The sequence below is a fragment of the Merops nubicus genome, unplaced genomic scaffold (assembly GCF_000691845.1).
Source record: "Merops nubicus isolate BGI_N331 unplaced genomic scaffold, ASM69184v1 scaffold25703, whole genome shotgun sequence".
Taxonomy (NCBI): Eukaryota; Metazoa; Chordata; class Aves; order Coraciiformes; family Meropidae; genus Merops; species Merops nubicus.
The window spans coordinates 316-20,717 of record NW_008599954.1 but is presented as its reverse complement, the minus strand read 5'-3'; the positions used below and the strand labels follow the sequence as shown (position 1 = coordinate 20,717).

The 20,402-nt window shown below is 46.9% G+C and overlaps 2 protein-coding genes across 2 annotated transcripts; one reads left to right on the top strand and one right to left on the bottom strand.

Moving 5' to 3' along the window:
* Positions 1-912: 912 nt before the first annotated feature.
* CILP (cartilage intermediate layer protein, nucleotide pyrophosphohydrolase) lies at positions 913-8,093 on the top strand (the record flags this gene model as incomplete). Its single annotated transcript, XM_008937572.1, has 6 exons — positions 913-966; positions 2,436-2,621; positions 3,745-4,059; positions 4,156-4,264; positions 4,985-5,142; positions 5,755-8,093. Coding segments are annotated over 6 exons (3,161 nt in total), but the record flags the coding sequence as incomplete, so codon positions are not given.
* A 6,994-nt stretch (positions 8,094-15,087) lies between these two features.
* Positions 15,088-20,219, bottom strand: MTFMT (mitochondrial methionyl-tRNA formyltransferase; the record flags this gene model as incomplete). Its single annotated transcript, XM_008937571.1, has 8 exons — positions 15,088-15,288; positions 15,616-15,698; positions 16,227-16,308; positions 16,781-16,872; positions 17,447-17,522; positions 18,576-18,678; positions 19,474-19,596; positions 20,007-20,219. Coding segments are annotated over 8 exons (973 nt in total), but the record flags the coding sequence as incomplete, so codon positions are not given.
* Positions 20,220-20,402: the final 183 nt, after the last annotated feature.

The following is a 20,402-nucleotide window of genomic DNA, read 5'->3' as shown; positions in this document are numbered from 1 at the left end:
TGATTTATTGACCCTTAGGTCAAAGGCTTCTGAAACCAGCCCTCAGCAGGATCCAGATAGGACAGAAAACCTTCAGCCCGCTGGTAATGCTCAGCTTGGAGAGTAAGTTATTTCCCAGGTCAGGCAGCTTTCCTTCACCAGGACAAGGGGCGTTTGCACATGTATTATTTTTTTCAGCCTTAAATTACAACTGAACAATATTTGAGTAGCTGAGGGCATTTAGGCAATGGAATTAATGTTAATCATCTGCGACCTCTTGGAGGGTTTTGGCTATTGCTGACACACGCTGTTGGCTCCTCTCCTGGAAAAGTGAAGGTCAAGAGCATGACCACAGCCCTGACTCCCGTGAGGAGAGCCCAGGGATGGGCAAGAACACGCTCCGACCTGCCCTTCTCCTGCCCAGAGCAGTGTGTGACACCACTGGTTTAGAATTAAAACCCGTGGGGCATTAATTACCCATAAAGCCCGCTCTGCTCATTAATCCCAATCCCAACCCCTCAGGCTTTACTGCCCAGCACTCAGGATTTAAATTCCCCTGGGCACTGAAAGGGCTGCACGTTCTGATGCCACAGCCAAGGGATTAGGGGACTTCCCAGACTCCCGTGCCACCCCAAGCAGCTCTCTTAGCCACTGGGGACAATCGAAGCACCGAAACCCATGGACACTCATACCTGTTGAGAGGTATTTTTAGGGTTTTCCCCTCCAATTGGGTGGCACAAGGCAGCGATGCTGGGACTTGCAGAGCACAGGCTGACTCCTGCTTCTGTAGGGAGAAATCAAATGAAATCTTGAGCTGCCGACCAACACAATTGGAAAGCAAGGCCTCTGCCCTTGTGTGCTGTCAGTGGGCCGGGCTGAGCAGCCAGTGGGGTGCAGGCAAACCCTGCCTGAACTGGGGTCCTCTGCCCACAGGTACGAGGAGCAGCTCTCGCAGGGGAGACCCGATCTTCACCTACGCCAGACGCAGTACGTCCCTGCCGGCCGGCGCCCCGTCCCCCCTCCCCATCCCTGCCAGCCCCCCAGCTTCTCCCCACCCTCTGCTTTCTGCTCCTTCTGCTGTCGAGCTGCTACCTAGAGCCAGATAATGCTGTTTTCCTCCTCCACAGGACTCCCCTCCTCCTTTCTTACCATCACTGGCCCTGCAGATTAAAGCAGGCAGACCCCAGACAAGTTTAGGATCTTCCCAAGACCCCACTTTAATCTGCTGCATGTTAAATTTTCGCTTGGGGCAAGCACAGCCAACCATTTATCCATGTGCCACTTAGGAAGGGACCACATCCCCAATCTCAGCTCCTCCTGCAGCCCCCAGGCTGCTAAATAAGGCCTATGGATGTGCCACTCAGGATGCTGAACTGGAGATGCCGTGGTGCCAACAGATTAAAAACTCACCCCTCTGAGCCAAGTGCTCACTCCAAACCAGACATGACGCTCCTGTGGCTGCTCTCAGTTAAATGCCCTTTTCCAGCCACCTGCTTTTGTAAGCCAGGGCTTCATTTTTGACCATCCCTACTGGAACAGGCCAGCCCTGTGCCCATCTGCCTTTTTAGGAAACAACCCAACCTGGTTTGCCACATATCATCTGGAAGAGTAGGTGTGGGAGGTGACACAGCACACATCTCTCCAGAAACCTCATTTTTAGAAACTTTAGTCACAAGTGCATCCTCATAAACATCAGCAGAACATTGTCATTTAAAAATAAACCCAAGCCACAGACTTGGAGTGGATCTCATCCGTTCAAAGCAGCTTAAATTAATACCATCGAGTAGCCCAGTTAAAGAAATTCCTTTAAAAATCTAACCACATATTGAACTCTCAATAAACCCTCTCTGTGTTTTACAGATCAGCTGGCCCCAAACACGCTCAGCCTGCTCAGTAGCATCGCTTTGCACAAGGAGAAGTGGTGCTCACAATAAAACACACACTTCCCCTATGGAGAACACATGTCAGAGCGTGGTTAGAGACATTCAACATGATCACACCAACAATTTTACCCTTTCCTTTTGTTTTTGGTTGGGTTTGGTTTTTTTTTTGTTTTGTTTAACCGCATTTGAAATGCGAGGGAGCCCTTCAGACAGCAGCATTTAAATGACAATGTGTGTTTCATTTCCTTTAAGCCAAAGTTATTCAACACTAAGCATGAGCTGCATGCACTTTGCTCCCCTCGAGTTTATCTTAATCACCCTGAATTCGGTAGCCTGCGGGGAATTATGTCAGAAGCCTTCAGACGCCTTCTCCTGCTTTATTTCCCAGCTTCCCTCTATGTGCTTTGAGTTTGTTGAATCCATGTGGTGGCCAATATCTAAATGTCTCGTCTGAGGTATATAAAAGCTGCTATATAGAAGCTAGATTGAGGCTGCTAAGAAAACAACGGCCCATTTTCGAGCGGCTGGCTGTGTGATGTGCGTCTCAGTAACACACCACTGATGTTATTCAAGGTCCACTGATGCAAGATTCAAAAAGGTTTTTGTCTCCATGGTCGAAATGGAGTGAGTGCTCAGCCAAGTGTGGCCAAACCGGGGTGCAGAAGCGTACCAGATCCTGCCTAGCTGAGCGCCTCTGGGGCGTGCACTGTAATGAAGCAACTGAGGAAGGGCGGCTCTGCATTGGACATCTTTGCTCAGGTGCTCCTCTAACCTCACTTATGGGCAGGGGATGATGTCCTGGTCTCAGCACTGCGTAGGCTTTGTGCTTTCTTCATGGTCATTTTAACCCTCTTTCTCTCCTCTGCTAGGAGTTTGTGGGGCTGGTGCCTTACCAAGCAGGGCTGCTAAGGGAGCAGAGTGTGGGGAGTTTATAGCCAAACAGCAAGATAAGGGGGGGATCTAGATATGGGGGATCACCAGGGACCCATAAAGATCCTGGGGATATAGGAAAAATCTCATTAATCTTGTTACAACAGCAGCTCTGAAGGTGGAGTTGGCGATTGCCAGCAGCTGCCTCTGTGTGATCTTGAATAGCAAGAATGTGGGAATATCAAATTGCCACAGCCTCTGCTGAAGGGGCTTGTAATTAATTATATTACTCTTATAATCTCCTTTTAAGCAAATCGTTCTGAAAACAGGCTCTGGGAAAGTTGTTTTGGGTTTTCCCTGATTTCTTCCATTTATTTCCAGCTATAAAAAAAATGTATCAGGTAGCTGCTGTACAGGGATGCTCTGTGATTGTAAAAGGAACAACCTGAGCCCTCACCTTGGGAAGAGACAGATTATTGCTTAAAATTCATCACCATAGCTAATGAAAATGCTTCAGAATCACTGTTTGAGAGACTATTTTTTAAACCCATTGGGTAACACTCATTTGGCAATTAACCTACGTCCTGCTCAAGCCAGGATACCACTGAATGAGGGGAGAGAGCTTTTAGGATAGACCCAAGTCATGATTTTTGGGCATGAACTGGTAACAGAAACCCACAGAACCTATCAGGATTTGTAATTTTGCCAGAGCTGGGCTAAGAGCTCGCATGCTGACGTGGATTCAAATTTCCCCAAAATTCAGCCCTTTGGGGGAAGTAAATAATTCCTAGCTGTAATTACATCCACGTGGCTGCTTTCTACTAATTGCCAGGTTCCAAATGACATCGCCCTTGCGTTTCTAATGCACGGCTGGCGATAATCCCCCCAAAATACGTTTTGGATACAATTTACTCCTGAGGCAGGATCTGCCTTATTGCAGCTAAATGAGAAGCAGACCCGAGAGCGCTGCGGGGACGTGGGGTTGTTTCTGACCAGCCTGCCTTTCCTCCAGCCTGCAACCTCACCTGCCCCATGGGCCGGGTCAACGCCGACTGTGACGCCTGCATGTGCGAGGACGCGACCCTGCATGGGAAGGTCTCTCTGGAGGATGGCTCCCCTGCTACCGACGCCCGGGTCTACCTGCAAGCAAAGAAACTCAAGCTCTTGACAATGGCTGATAACAGAGGCATGTTTAGGATCCCGGGGGTTTGTCCCGATGGCAAAAACACCCTTAAAATCAAGAAAGCCAAATATGCGACGGCGACCGTCACCGTGCCTGAGAGCAACAGAAGAAACCTGGGGATCCACGTGCAGCTGCAACGCTCAGGTAGCCCCAAAGAGGCAGGGAGTGCAGGAGGCTTTACACTGTAATGGGAATTGAAGTGTGGCAGAGTAACGAGATGGCCTTTTCCTCCTCCTGCAGGCAAACCCTATGTGTTCAGGAGCCCCGAGGACAAAGCCAGGAGAGTGGGACAGAGCGTGGCGCTCTGCTGCGAGGCCCTGGGGAGCCCGGCCCCCGACCGCTACCTCTGGTAAGGGACCCCAGCTCCACCAGGGGCAACTCTGATCAGTGGCACAGGAGGAAATGGCCTCAAGTTGTGCCAGCAGAGGTTGAGGTTGGACAGTAGGAAAAATTTCTTTCCTCAGAAGGTTGTCAAGCCCTGTCCCAGGCTGCCCAGGGCAGTGGTGGAGTCCCCACCCCTGGAGGGGTTTCCAAGCCGTGGAGATGTGGTGCTGAGGGACATGGGGCAGTGGGGACCTGGCAGTGCTGGGGGAATGGTTGGGTTTGATGATCTTAAAGGACTTTTCCAACCAAATCTATTCTATGATTCTAGCTCTTTATCCATTCCAAAGATTCAACTATTACCTCATTACCATCTCCATATGGGTGGGGCTTTTAGCTGTAAAACTCCCAAATGTGCTGGGAACAGACTGCTGTAAATGATGCTTTCCTCAAGACATGCAGAGCTGGCGTTTCTCACAGCTGCAGTCATGTCACATGCAGAGAGACTCACTGGAAAAACATACAAATAAAGAGTTTGAAAAACGCAAGCAGCCACCACTAGTCACCCAGCAGCCACATCTCAGCACTACCAGGGGAAGGGGAATAATTTTTAGGTGATGCCACCTAACCAGGCTACAAATGGGGAAACTGAGGCAATAAATCTGGAAAGATGCAGGGTTAGGCTGTTGCTCCACTTCATCCAGGCCATCAGCCTCTGTCCCCTCAACTGCCTGTCTGTTCCTGGCAGGTACCACAACGGCTCCCTGCTGGATCCCTCCTTATACAAATATAAAAACAACCTGGTTCTGAAGAACTTGAACAGAGACCACTCTGGAGAGTATTTCTGCAAGGCCAGCAGCGCCGGGGGGTCAGCGAAGTCCCAGCCTGCCCAGCTTGCTGTCATAGGTAAGAGAAAATGCACATGATGCTCTCCAAGCAGCTGGAGGGTGTGCAGAAACCAGAAACTGTGATACATGTGGGAAAGAAAAGTCGCAGGAGAAATATTTGGGCTTTACTTCATGCATCCGTTAGCAGATAAGCTTGCGTGAGCTGGTTATGAACCAGATGCTCTCTACAAACTGGAGCTCTGGATTGCAGGTGACCTGCCAAGCTCAATCTGCTGGTTTCAGCAGATTTCTCACTGTGCTTGCTGCCTGACGTGAATATTTCTGTTTGTTTTTCAAACCTTGGGACACATTTCAGTCTGCCCGTAGCCAAACAGCCAGGCAGCTGCAGAACATCTAGCTGAGGGTGGGTTGGAAGGCAGGAGCTGGGATGCTCCTGCAAACAGCACTGGTCTTAGCCAGGTACCCAAGGTGAAAGCAGAGCACCTGCTTCACCAAAACAGAGGCCAGATGAATTCAAGGAACCAAAACCCTGTAAAACACCTGGTTTATGGCTGCAAAATCCTGCTAGTGGAAGCAACGTTTAGCTCCAAGGGTTTTAGACCACAGAATGCTGACTGCAATTATTTGTACAACTCTTTCACGCTGCTCATTAACAAATCCTACTCGACAGGACGACAAGAGGCACCCTGCAACTCCCAGCCCCAAAGCCACCTCATCCGACTTCCTCACGACTGCTTCCAAAAAGCAACCAACTCCTTCTACTACGACGTGGGCAAGTGCCCAGCGAAGACCTGCGCTGGGAAGCTGGATAAGGGGCTGCGGTGCAAGGACAACGTCGCCTACTGCTGCGGGGTGTCCAGGATGGAAACCAGAGACATCTCCTGCGACGGCTACACCCTCCCCACTAAAGTCGCCGTAGAATGCGGCTGCAAAAAATGCACCGAGACCAAAATAACGGTTCGAGGCAGAGCCACAGCAGCAGACGACGGGGAGCCCATGAGGTTTGGCCACATCTACATGGGGAACAAGAGAGTGAGTATGACCGGCTACAAGGGAACCTTCTCGGTCCACGTCCCAGCAGACACAGAGAGACTGGTTCTAACGTTCGTTGATCGGCTGCAGAAGTTTGTGAACACGACAAAGGTTCTGCCCTTCAAGGAGAATGGAGGTGCTGTGTTCCACGAGATCAAGCTACTGAGAAAGAAACCCCCCGTTACGCTGGAATCCACCGAAACCAACGTGATTTCTTTGGGAGAAATAGAAGAAGATGATCCAATTGCTGAGCTAGAAATTCCCCCCAATGCCTTTTACAGGAAAAACGGAGAAGCCTACAGAGGCAAAGTGAAAGCCAGCGTGACGTTTCTGGACCCGAGAAACGTCTCGATGGCCTCTGTGACCCAAAGCGACCTGAACTTTGTGGATGAGGAAGGAGACGTGTTCCCGCTCCGCACGTACGGCATGTTTTCCGTGGACTTCACCGACGAGCGGGGCGCCGAGGCCCTTAACGCAGAAGAGGTGAAGGTTCATTTGGACGCCGAGCAGGTCAAGATCCCAGATCACCTGCAAGAGATGAAGCTTTGGTCCCTGAACCCCGAGACGGGATTATGGGAGGAAGAAGGGGACTTCAACATCGAGAAGAGCCGGCGGCGCAAAAGGGAGGAGAGGACTTTTTTGGTGGGAAACATGGAGATCAAAGAAAGGCGGCTGTTTAACCTGGACGTGCCCGAGAGCAGACGGTGCTACGTCAAAGTCCGCGCCTACAGGAGCGAGAGGTTTCTGCAGAGCGAGCAGATGCAAGGGGTCGTGGTTTCCATCATAAACACGGAGCCGGAACCGGGGTTCTCGGCCAACCCCCGAGCCTGGGGCCGCTTCGACAGCGTGGTCACCGGTGCCAACGGCGCCTGCGTGCCCGCCTTCTGCGACGAGCAGAACCCCGAGGCCTACGGAGCTTACATCCTGGCGAGCCTGGGGGGCGAAGAGCTCGAGGCCGTCCCCTCCGCTCCCAAGCTCAACCCGAACGCCGTTGGGGTGCCACAGCCCTACCTCAACAAGCTCAACTACAGGAGGACAGACCACGAGGACTCCAGCACCAAGAAGACGGCGTTCAGCATTAACATGGCCAAGCCAAGCCCCAACTCCCCCGAAGAGAACAACGGCCCCATTTACGCCTACGAAAACCTAAAAGAATGCGAGGAAGCTCCACACAGCGCCGCTCACTTCAGGTTCTACAGGATAGAGGGAGACCGCTACGACTACAACACCGTCCCCTTCAGCGAAGACGACCTCATGAGCTGGACCGACGACTACCTGGCCTGGTGGCCCAAGCCCATGGAATTTAGGGCCTGCTACATCAAAGTGAAAATCAACGGGCGCCAGGAGGTGAACGTCAGGTCCCGCAACATGGGCGGGACGCACCCGCGCACCGTGGGCAAGCTCTATGGCATCAGGGACGTGCGCAGCATCCGGGACGCGGAGCAGCCGGCCGTGTCGGCGGCCTGCCTGGAGTTCAAGTGCAGCGGCATGCTCTTCGACCAGGACCGCGTCGACCGCACGCTGGTCAAGGTGGTGCCTCAAGGCAGCTGCCGCCGAGAGAGCGTCAACAGCATGCTCCACGAGTACCTGGTGAACCACCTCCCCATGGCGACCAACAACGACTCCAGCGAGTACACCATGCTGGCCCCCCTCGACCCGCTGGGCCACAACTACGGCATCTACACCGTCACCGACCAAGACCCCAGGATCGCCAAGGAGATCGCCCTGGGCCGATGCTTCGACGGCACGTCCGACGGCACCTCCAGAACCATGAAGAGCAACGTGGGCGTGGGGTTGACTTTCACCTGTTCGGAGAGGAGCGCGGCGGAGCAGAGCATCTTCCAGTCCCAGAGGAACTCGGGCCAGCAGTCCGTGCTGGTCCTGCCGGGGCAGAGCCCGACGTCCCGACGGCAGCCGCCGAGCCGCCAATCCCAAAGCAGGACCCCAATGAGAGGTCAGCGTCCCGTCGGATACTAGAGCCGTGGAGGAGCCTCGGTAAAGCTGCTCACGCTCAAGTAAACATCCTTGGAAAGTAACATTCTAACCTAATCTGAAGTTGGTAGGCGTGGTTATTTTTGAGATTAACTAAGGTGCATTTTTTTTCCTTTTTTTTTTTGCACCAGGAAGGAGACATAAGGCAAAAATTGAGGCCCGTAGCGGTAGTGAGTTCGTGTCTTATTAAATGCATCCATAAAAACCTTTCTGCCTGACATTAAACAGCTTCACATGATAGCCTAAAGGGAAGACTAAACATGTGATTCAATTAAGCCATGTCCATAAAACACTCTCCTGTTCTGCATCTGCAGACTTGGCCAGCCCAAGTACCTGTACAGTAGTTGGTAACATGAAAAGGAATAAACTGATTTCCTCATACTGAATTCAACTGCAAGGTTTCGTACTTGAAATGTAAGTATTTTATTTATTTCTAGCTTGTTTTAGAATGCTTGGTTTAGAATTCAAGCCAAACTACCAGCAGCAGCTGCATTTCTAAGAACTCACACGCTTGATAGCACGGGGAAGGCATGTGGATTTGTAGGCTCCACATGGATAAAAACTACAGTTTTCTCTTGCTCCTTGCATTATTCGACAAGAAAATCCATGCTCTGTGATAGGGTAGCTTAATAAAAAGAGTAATTTTGTAACTTCGACAGCGCTGCGTTGCTTTTGTATTTCAAGTGCCCAAGTAAATAAACCACTTGCAGAGCTGATCAAAGAAGAACCTGCAAAATGTCACCCTTCTGTTCACCAACAGGTCACACAGCTCTATCCATGAGTGATCCTGGGGACGGGCAAGGGGTTTGGTGGGTAGCTGGTCCTCCCCCAAGTCCAGGCCTTGGCTGTGGTCAGGGAATCTGTCCTCAGCTTGAGATGCAGAGAGTCAGCAAAGGGCTGGGAGAAGCAGAGCAGCAGGGATGGGTGAGGGGTCTGCTAAGGGGGCTGCTGTAGGGCTCCCAGTGGGACAAGATGGGAGAAAAAGAGGGCTGGGAGCCTGTGTTCTGAGGATGACAGGAAACCATGCAGGGCTGGGAGGTGCAGAGACAAGAAGACAGGCTCCCTCCACACTGCAGCAGTGAGCAGGACAATGCTGGGCAAGGAGCTGCTGTTAGCTGAAGGCACAGATGGAGACAGATGGGTCAGGCAGACAGTGATCCATCTCCAAGGGACCTATTAAGTTGCCCTATCAACCCCTCGCTACTTCTAGAGTGGAATCAAGGACCTCACCAGTAGAGAAGCCATCTTGTGTTTACACCCAATCACTGGCAATACATTTTTGGGGTGCAGGCAAGCCAGCAAACATCCCACACCAAAATTTCCACCAAGAGAGATCAAAAGAAGGTGGGTAGTGCTACTGGATGGGAACTGGGATTCAAACATGTGCTCAAGCATGAACTTCCCACTCCTACCAGATCCCCTCCTATGGGTATGAAATCAGTTCTAGGTCTTAAACTGAAAGAGGGTAGATGTAGTTTAGATATTAGAAAGAAATTCTTCACTGCGAGGGTGGTGAGACACTGGCCTAGGTTGCCCAGGAGTTGTGGATGCTCCATCTCTGGAAGTGTTCAAGGCCAGGTTGGATGGGGCTTTGAGCAACCTGGTCTGGTAGGAGGTGTTCCTGCTCATGGCAAGGAGGTTGGAGCCAGGTGATCTTTAAGGTCCCTTCCAACCCAAACTATTCTGATTCTGTGCTGTCTTACCTACAGCCCATCAAGGTCATGGAGGATCTCACAATAGTGACTAGCAAGCTTCAGAACAGGCTCCCAGGTCTGACATGGGGCATCCCAGGCATTAAACAGAGTGCTGTACAGGACTGAGTGTCTGTGCAGCCTGAATTATGCTTTAAAAAGTAAAAGAAAACCCTTAATAATCCATGGTTTTATACAAATTGACAGTTATCAAAGAGAAGCAGAAAAGGAAGAGCTGTGGAATACTCTGGCACATCCTCTTCATACCAATGAATTTAGACTCTGTGTGTTTTCTTTTGTGTTTAGTCTGCTGCGAGGGCTTGGCACGAGCTGGGGCCAAGGCAGCCAGTGGGGAGCATTAGCTGGGACCTTCCCACAGCGCTCTTGGCTTGTGCTGCTGACTCGCAGAGACATGTCTCTTCCCTCTGCAGCCAGACAGCCAAATCCCAAGCTTAGTTCCATCACTGGGAGGTGAAGTAACACAAATGACTTCTACAGATCAACCCAGGAGGTAGGTGGATGAAAGCAGGCTCGGGGTCTGGTACCTGTGCAAATGAGCTCGCCAGAGCCAAACCCAACGGAGTCCAGGGGAGGGATCTCTGTTCCTTTTGGGGAGAAATGTCCATTTCACAGGAGTGAAATGGTCCCAGCCCTACAGCCTGCAATTCTGCCTGTCCATGAAAGAGCAAGAAGCTCTCCAAGTTTCCCCAATCTGTCCCCCGCTGCGGCTTAAGTCCGACTTGGAGGAACAAACTAATCTCTGCACTCACCGAGCTCTCAGAGGAGGCTGCTGGCAGAGTACGTTGGACACAGAGCAAGACAGAGGCTTCAAACACAGTGGCTAAAGCACTGTCACCAGAAAACAACCCTGGCCCCACAGCCACCACTTGGTGCTAACACGTTGTCATCACCAGTAAGCTACCATGCCAGATATGTTAAGTTTATGTAGGAGAAAAGCTACAGCAGATTCTCTCATCCACCACTGACACAAGTTTTATGGTATAGTTCAATCTCAGCTCTGCCTTCTCCAGCTTATTTATGGTCAGTGTAAAGCAGTGTCCTTTCTGCAACCTGAACCCCACACCCCCACGTATCAGAGCCTCAGCTGGAGGAATGCAGGGAGGCTTCGGCTCGGCTTCTCCCTCGGCCTCACCCTTCTGACCACCAACCTTGAGAAACAGGCTGCAGCAGGAGACCTGCCTCCTGAATGTCAGCAGGTCTGCAGCTAATGGCAAAAGCATCTTCCATGAAGGTCATTTTCCAACCCTCAGATAAATCTGGTGACCTATCACTCCTGTTTTTAAGAAAGGGAAAATGTTGCTTCCCAGAAGCTATTAGGCTGTCAGCAATTAGGATAAACAGAAGGAGAGATTTTCTTGTCTAGTGTCAGCCTTCAGGTTATTCAGGGATTTTGCAATCAGCTTTTTTTAAAAGACTCGAGTAATCCTGGGATTACTCTCAGACTTTCTGTTTATTTGCAATTTCTTCAGGAGAAAACAGGAATAAAGAGGTTTCCTAGGAAGCATGGGGGAGTAGTGAGGCTTCAGCTCCTGAAACAGATACAGCTGACTCCAAGTCGCCAGCATCTGAGGAAATACCACTCCTTCTAACATTTATTTGAAATCCAAGCTGAAATCATCCCTGTTCAACACCAGAGCCCTTCTGGTGCCCAAACATTTTGCAGTTCTACCAGGACTTTGGCTCCCTTGATCTTACACTTAGCCATGGTGGATGCTGGGTCTAGAAATACCTCTGGTACTTCCCCTGGCTTGTCCAAGTGCAGGACAGCTGTTTTATTTTGCTGGTATCACTTTCCAATTGCTAGGGTGGCTGTAGTTGACCTCAGCAGTGGTGCTGGGGATTAAATCACTGTGTCTATGTTCCAGAGTCAGCCCTGACATGCTATTCCACACCTCATCAGTGAATGCCCCGTTTTTGTTACATCTGTTCTGCAAAAATAATCAGATTTTCATTACCTACCGAGTTAAATCCCTACAGAGCTAGGTGAAAGTGAAGTTTCCAAAGAGACATTTTGGCCAACAGCTGCCTGGGGAACACCAATTGCCTTTAAAGTTTCTCTACCATGCCAAAAATAGCATGCCAGAGATTTCCTCCATAAAAAATAATTTAATCTTACCCTCTTTTCCTCCATAAAACAACCAGGGTGAATTTGTGTGTAGTCAGAGCTAGGACATTAACTGTTAAGCAACACAGAGCTGCCTAATACCTCTAGAAAGCAATTCTGGGAAGCCTTAAAGCAAACTGCACAGATTAAGTTCCAGATATAGATATCTTGGTTACAATATGGTTTAGACATTATTTGGTATATAAAAAACTAACTCAAGACTTTCTGTACCAGATTCTCATGACCTTCTGTCCAGCTGATCTTGGCTTTCATGTAAGAGAGAAGCAGCGAGCACCATCTGCAGGGTTTCTGAGCACATGCCACCTCAAACTCCACACAAGACACAGGGAAACTCTTCACTGTCGCTTTAGGGTTTAGTTAGAACTGGAATTATCCCCAGCCAGCAATGACTGAGAGCAACAGATCTCACACAAGGTGCAATCTAAAACTTTCCACACTGTATTCTTTCTGTGGGAGTCACACTTCAGAGTCCATTCTGCTCAGGTCCTAATGAACCACGATTCATTTTCCAGTGCCTGGGGACCTGGTATGTCAGGAAAGCTGGGTCCTCCCATGCTAACAGGTAACTAAAAAACCTCATTTCTTGTAAATCCAAAATTCTTTATCATTTGTGCTCAAAATTTTGTATAAAGGGGTGTTTATAATTTATATTATTATTATTTATTTATGTATAAATGCATCTGGCTAGTCTCAAAAACCTGTCTATGAGGAAGGGGCTTTAGAGAAAGTGTTCTTATACTCAGCAAATGTTGAATATTTGAATTCCAACAACAGCTACAAGCGTTCTTAAATAACTGATGAAAAATCCCCAGAAGCTCCAGCATGGAAAACACAAGGCAAGCAGATATACAGCTGAGACCAGGGATGTAATGAACCCCAGAGAACCCCAAACCCATCCACCATCCCCAAAACCATACAGAAACCCCACCCACCCACCCTCCCTCCTAGGGACTTCAGGTGATACCCAACCTTTCACAGACTGACCTGAACAGAGTAAAACCAGAATGACTTCACAACCTTTACTGCTAGGAGCAAGCCACAAAAAAACATCCTTTGCTTGGAAACAAACTTGTAGCTTCAGCAGCACAAATCGCACCCTCCAGTCTGCTGTCAGGGCCAAAAGGAATTCTCCACAGGAGCTTAACTTCCACCTTGCTGTTGTTCCCAGTTTTTGACTCTGATTCATAGGCTTGGATTTCTTGGAGCACCACGTGTTCTGCAAAACCTGTCAGAGGCAGATTAGTTGTTGGACCAATGGCAATTAAATACTACAGCATCTGCTTTAACAGATGCTCCTTCAGAAACATGTTAATTCATGGGATACAACACGTTTTTGCCAATATTTTGCTTGCTTTCATTCAGTGAGTCACACTCCAGCACATGAAGTTCCTGTCACCTTGATAGAAGTCCCAGAAATTCCAACCTGACTTGAGCTCTAAATTCCAGATACGACTAGTGGTAAAGACATAAACACTCTGAAAAGCCTGAAGAGCCAAAAGGACGTGTGGAAGAAAATGTGTTGGCATTTATTGATCAATGAGAGGAAAGCATTATAACACCAAGCCTGCAGAACTCCTGCCTTCTGCTTTTTTCTTTTGGGGCTTCTAAAATTTCAGTGCTAATGCTGTAAATATGAAGCCAACAAGCCTGAAGAGCTCCATTGGCTCTGCTTTTACTTCACTAGAATTCAGAAAAAGCAGGAATAAGTTGAGCAAATAACACTAGAGCAGCTCCTAAGATGCAGCTAGTCTTTATTTTGCCATTATCCTCACAGGGCTGCATTACCTCTAGGACAAGAAAGTAAAGTCATCAGTTTTGGGGATCTTTAAGTGCTCCTTCTTAGACATGCCATTAATCAAAAGCAGGTTGAGGAAAAACTTGGATTAGATTTACAACTCCTCATCAGGCAAAAACTTTTCTCAACAGAGAAAGCACAACAGTAGAACATAAATATTCTGGATGGCTGACCACTATTAAGTGGGATATATTCTAGGATATGAAAACAAAAAGTAGAAGGAAGTAATGGCAATCAATATGATTAAAGAGAAAAGAATTGATCAGAAATGCTAAAGGTATCAAACATCTACTCAACAGTGTGAATGATGAGTTTATAGATTAGAAAGAGAATTAATGAGACTAAAACAAGTCACTTGTACTGTGTTTGCTTTTCAATACATTTCTTTTCTGAATTTAAAAGGAAACAAAATTATGTGCTCATGTCACATGCAGGTGACTAAAAGCAATCAGCTGGCCTTCCTAAAGAGCACTTACTATTTACAGCATGTTCAGAGTCAACAGGCCCAAATAAACAGTATGATGAGAGAGAAATGGATGAGATCTCAGATTAGATTAGGAATATTCTGTTAATTCCCTTTCCAAATCGAAGATTTATTGAATCTGAATTCCAGCACACTGGAAGTAGACACCTGTAGACTGAGACTACACAAAGAATGAAGAGGAAGCCACAGGTAATGATTGCTCAGGTTGACCAGATGGAACACCAAAAACACCACTTAGCTAACAACCCCCACAAAGGCACATGACCAGCTGCACACAGCTCCAGTTATGGTGTTACGTAAAGATGTGGCATCAAATTCCAGTGAAAAAATAAGGGATAGTCTGTATGAAGTATACTGAAGAAAACTCCATGGCCAAGAAAAATCATCCTCCAGTTGCTCATGGTTGGGTTATTCCTATGAATGTGGGGATATAAAAGTAGTTTAAGAGCCCACAAGAAAATCAACCTGGACAATCCGAGTCTCAGTGAGGACTAAACTGTGAATTACAGAGAAGAGGGTTTTAGTATGTCCAGATTAAAGTAATTGAGCACAATTTAGGCTTGAAGAAAATTATACTGGAAGTCCTCAAAAAGAAACTGCAAACATTGTATAAAAATAAATTTATTACTCAAGAGTGGAAACAGGGATTTATTCACTATCTTCAGCATCCAGAGATTCTCTTCCTTGATGGGGAAAGAGAAAGGAACATCATGAGGAGCCTACAATGAAAACATTCAGACATCAGTGAGACCAAGCACTGTGGGAGGAAACCCCTTAACCAAGCTGAATGTTACAGCTGAATGTTGAAATATTCTATATTACTATTAACTTACAGACGTCTTCTTCCACATTTTCAAACACATCTATTGTTTTACATCCTGTGCCAATATTTCCCTGTCTTTCAGAGTCCTTTTTGCTGTGCTAAGTTCTAGTGTTTGAAATCTGCATTCCTGATGAACTGTTCTTGAGTTCTGCTGGAACCAAGCATGCATATATCCATTGTAGAAGTCAACTGCTGTAAGCTGCTTCTTTAACACAACTGTTTTGATTCCAACCCAGCCTTCCTAAAAATAAAAACAAACAAACAAAAGGCAGTGAGTTTCTTTCATGTTTTACAATGATTTTTCACTCTCTCTCAGCTGCTTTACAGAATGAATTTTGTTTCATGTCATTATCTTCACACTACAAATCAAATTTTCAATTGCAAGAGAAAAGCCTGCTAGTGGAAATTAAAAATTCTTCAAGGTAGCAAATAAAAAGATGATGTTAGGCTAAAGTAGCTCAGTGAATAACCATGGACAATTAAGACAAAGGTTACATAACACACAAGTACTAAAAACATTATCTTTGGAGCAGTGAATATAAAACAAATGGGGGGAAAAAAGCCCTACCTTGCAACGAGCTAGCAGGGTTTGGGATGATTTGTGGAATAGCAGTGAACCAGGAACAGCTCCACAGTCGTTTAACATTTGATCTAAAAGCAAAGCAAGATTGTCTTGTACTTTCATGCCAAGAAGGACTAAACACTTTGAAACACTTAAGTCTCTCTGAAGCACAATAATCATCCTGAGTCACTATTCTGCTTAAAAATATTGTATTCTGTGTCTTGTAACAGGCATTAGCCCTGCGTGCTCTGGCACACCACTCAGCCCATGACAGAAAATGGTTTGAGTGATTAATTAGCACACAGGGACAGCTTTCCTCATGAGAGATCCCCACACAATGGCACTGGAAGGGGATCTCCTAACTAAAGGAGTAAAATGCTCTAACCTCAGGATTCCTGCTGCTCTCTCAATTTGGAATGTCCTTAAAACTTATTTAAGGCTCATTTTTGGGTACAGAAACTTACTGCATTCTGAGCATATATGGGACAGACTTAGTTCTACTGGAGTTTCAGAAAGCTGCACTTAGAGCTATTGTTCAGCACAACTGTGTATAAACTCCCAAGTCAATGTCTGACAAGACAGGAAAATTGAACTTAAATTCATTTAAAAGTAAATACCAGTAAAACCAGGGATATCATCCACTTCCACAAAATCTGCAAGTTTAACAGCAGTACCCTTCCACAGCGTCTGCAAAGGAAACTGCAAACAGAAGCAGGGGGCACATTGAGAATATTTTCACAGCTTCCAGGCAACTGTCTAGATTTTTTTCTTACACAAAATACCTGTGATAACAACATCAGGGAAAAAAAAAGTAGGTATATGTCCAGATAAGAGACTGCCAAGCAAACCCTCAGCATTTTCAGTAAGGAGTTAAGCAAGGAGCTGCAGCAGCCTCTGGAAACCCTCTCAGATGCATCAGTAGAAATCTCAGAGCTAAGGGAATAACACAAAACTACTGAGCTCATTTCACACTTGGGATCAAGCTCAGGAAAATTCTCCCCCATGCTAATTCCACCTGTAATGCTGAACTATGCTGGGATTTTAGAACACATGCTAAGTTTTAGAGGTTAACAGAACTAAACTTGAGTATTAGTTATTTGTTAAAATATCCATGCTAAACTCAGACATGCTAGAGGACAGAAAAGAGTTCAAAATAAATTCACTCTCTTACCATACTCCCTATTGCACGATGCAGTTGAATTATTTGTGAGGCAGTTTGCTCTTCCCATTTTATACAGCTCTTGGCTACAGATATTTTAGGAGCTGAGGGGAAAAAGAAATTAGAAGCCTTGATACTTTGTTTTGCATCTTTTTGCAAACAAATAGCTGAACCATTCTGTCCTATTTTAAACTTGATTTTACCAAATTGGGGTTTGTACAAAATTTTTTCCAGCTGTTTTGTAAGGTAATTTTGTACAAACCCCAATTTGCACTTTATAAATTATACTTTATATTTTATATGAAGTTTATACTTTATTCTCTGTTGCCCTCTTATTTACCCACTGCACTGCAAACTGATAAAATGGATCTTCAGGCACAGCTGCAACAGTTCTGTCTGTTACTAATGTGAAGAATCACAAACCCACTCAGAATTTGTGACCCTGCTAGTGATTGACAATGTACATGCAGCTCCAAAAACAAAAGTTCATTTAAATCTGAAAAATAATTCTGAAGCATTTTTCCCCTCTGTAAGACTTAAATTCAAAGAAGGAAGAGATCATGTTGAGAATGGCATCTAAAAAACAAATACATAACCAAGCACAGTAGGAAGAAACTTGGTTTTCTAGCTGATAAAAGAGAAACTGACCAAGTTGCACTAAATATGATGTGTACCTACCAAATGTTACACCTTCTTTTGGTTGCTCTTTTTTATTTTTTAAGCTTTCAGGCAGGTTTTTCAAAACTGATAGCAGCTGTAAAAGTAAATGTTGTACAGAGCATTAACAAAGCTAAGCACAGCAGACTTACTGCTACTGTTGATAGAAGACAAACAGAGTACCTAATTTTTCATCAGTGACACTTTCTCATGTGCTTTTAGAAAATTGGGTCAGTATATTCAGAAGAGTTATATCACACCCACACACACCAAGACATCCTTCCCACTGAATCACAATTAAAAAACCCCAAGTATTCTTTTATGGATGATCTCCTCTGTTACTAATCCTAGCACAGGATGAAAGCTGATTATTAAAGCATCACAGAATCATTAAGGTTGGAAAAGACCTCTAAGATCAGCAAGTCCAACTGCCAGCCCAACACTACTGTCACCACTAAACCATGTCCCCAGGTGCCATGTCTACACATTTTTTGAACCCCTCCAGGGATGGGGACTCCACCACCTCCCTGGGCAGCCTGGGCCAATGCCTCACCCCTCTTGCAAGAAATTCTTAATATCCAGTTGAAACCTCCCCTGGGGCAACTTCAGCCCATTTCCTCTTGTCCTGTCACTAGTTACTTGGGAGAAGACCAAAACCCACCTCACTCCAGCCTCCTTTCAGGGAGTTGTAGAGAGACAGGTTTCCTCCCTTCAGCCTCCTCTTCTCCAGACTAAACAACCCCAGGTCCCTCAGCTGCTCATAAGAGATGATCCCCAGACCCCTCCTTGACCTTCTCTGGACCCACTCCAGCCCCTCAATGTCTTTCTTACACTGTGGTGCCCAAAACTGACCCCAGGACTCAAGTCAGTATTAAGACAAAAAAAGAAGATATTCACACAATGCAAGAAGAAACTGCACTGCTTCCATACAAAGCACCTGAGTTTTCCCTGAGCAGAAGCAGAACAGGAAGGCCCAAGAGCAGCACAACACTCCCCCCTCTGCTTTCCCCTCAGCAAGGCAAAGCGCTCGCTCACACCAAGCTTCAGACCATCCTCCTCTCAACAGCTGCAGCCACCTCAGAACAAGGTGAAAACAAACTCCATCCACACGTGTTAGAAGCAAGGCAGAAGCTGCCCAGAATGCCTTTACCATGGCTGCACCCATCTCTGCTAACACCACTTCCAGCTCCTTGGCCGTGCAGCGGGGAGGAACAGCAAACTCCTCCTGCTTCACAATGGGACCTACATCAAACCTGCAAGGCAGAAAACACACAAGCTGGAGAAGCTGTAACTCAACCAGCAGTTCAAAAATCTACATACAACACATTAACTCAATTACCCTTTTTTTTTTTTTCCACTAAAATTTTATTTTTCACACATTATCAAGCAATATTTGGTTCACAACACAGGGAAAACAATATCAGACATGGTATGATCTTGGCACATAAGCTTCACCTCAGCAGGCTGAGATGGATGTGAGAGCACAATTCACAGTTCAGAAGTGTAAGATCTCAACAGAAACCACCTGAAGCATTCAGAAGACATTTAGTTTGCACTTTCTTGAGATCTATTATCAGACAAGCATCTAAGAAAGAAAAGATAATTATGATGTGTTTTCACAAGGCTGTTAAGCCAGAGTTTGTGCTGAAAGTAAAACACATAATCCCCCTCCCATGCTTAGACAGATAATTGGTTGTTTTCCATTTCACTTTCAGGAGGTTACAGCTGACTCTGAAGTCTGAAAACAGACTTTCTACTGTTGCATCACACCAAGCCTACCCACCTAGCTGTTTGTGGTCTGCTCCCTGGACTAATGCTAAGAATTACAGAACAGGGCTAGAGTCTGGAGCACAGGTGGACTCACTAAAATACTCTAACTGTGGCAAGTCTCATAAGGTCAGAGAAAAGCTTCAAAGTGTTTTGAATTTTAAAGACACACACACACAGACACAACGAATGAATTCAGCGCTGACTTAAGTGGGGATGATTTTAAAGTCCTGAGAGGCAAGAGCAGCAGTGAGTTGCTTTAGGAAGCACACCTAACCTACCTTTTTGGTCTTATTTCCATAATTGTCACCCCGGTCACTTTATCCCCATGAAGCACAGTGTGGACTATTGGTGCAGGACCACGCCATCGTGGGAGGCAGCTGGGATGGACGTTCAGCACACCACTGAATTGAGGTATTTTAAAGTTAGAGTAGGAACAGTACCTGAAACTGAACCTATATATATAGATCTCCATGTGCAACACTTATCACACTGCAACTACTTTAAGAATTAACTCAGACCTTCTGAGGCATTATTGGTTTAAATATACCTTTAAAGGAAAATTCACACTTCAGCGTCTCAGTGAGCACAGAAAGGGAGAGGAGTAAAGGTAAACACATTCTGTGAGCATTTGCACAGTTCTACATCAACGTGTTAAAGAACAGCAAACCTCACAATGACAGCAGCAAGGCTCAGGCTAAGCAGATGAACCCAGGGAAGAAGCTGACCTCACCTGCTACAAGTCACAAGGGCTGACTCAAAAACAGAGTCTAGCTTTGCTAACGAAGCAGCAACAGATGTCCCATCAACTCACTATGGGAACTGCAGAATAAGCTCCTCACTTAGGAGACGTCCAAATGATGCCACCACACCCACATCAAACTGCCCGGCGGGTCCCGTGTGCGGCCACTCGTGAGTGGGCAGCTGCAGCTCCCGGGCACACCTCCTCACAGGCAGGTCCCCAGGCAGGCGGGAGGGCAGGGTCACCACCTCCAGCCTGGACACCAGCGCGTCCTCGACGGGCTCCCTGGGGTGGACAGGGCATGGAAGGTTTCATGAAGGCAGAGCAAGGGAGAGGCAAACACCAGGTTGCTGCCATCCCTCACTGTGCCCCCGTGTCCTTCCACAGCACCTGCCCCTCCAACTCCTATGCCCTACACAGTCTCCAGCCTGCCTTCAGTGACCCCAGCCTCCCCGACACGGTCCCCAG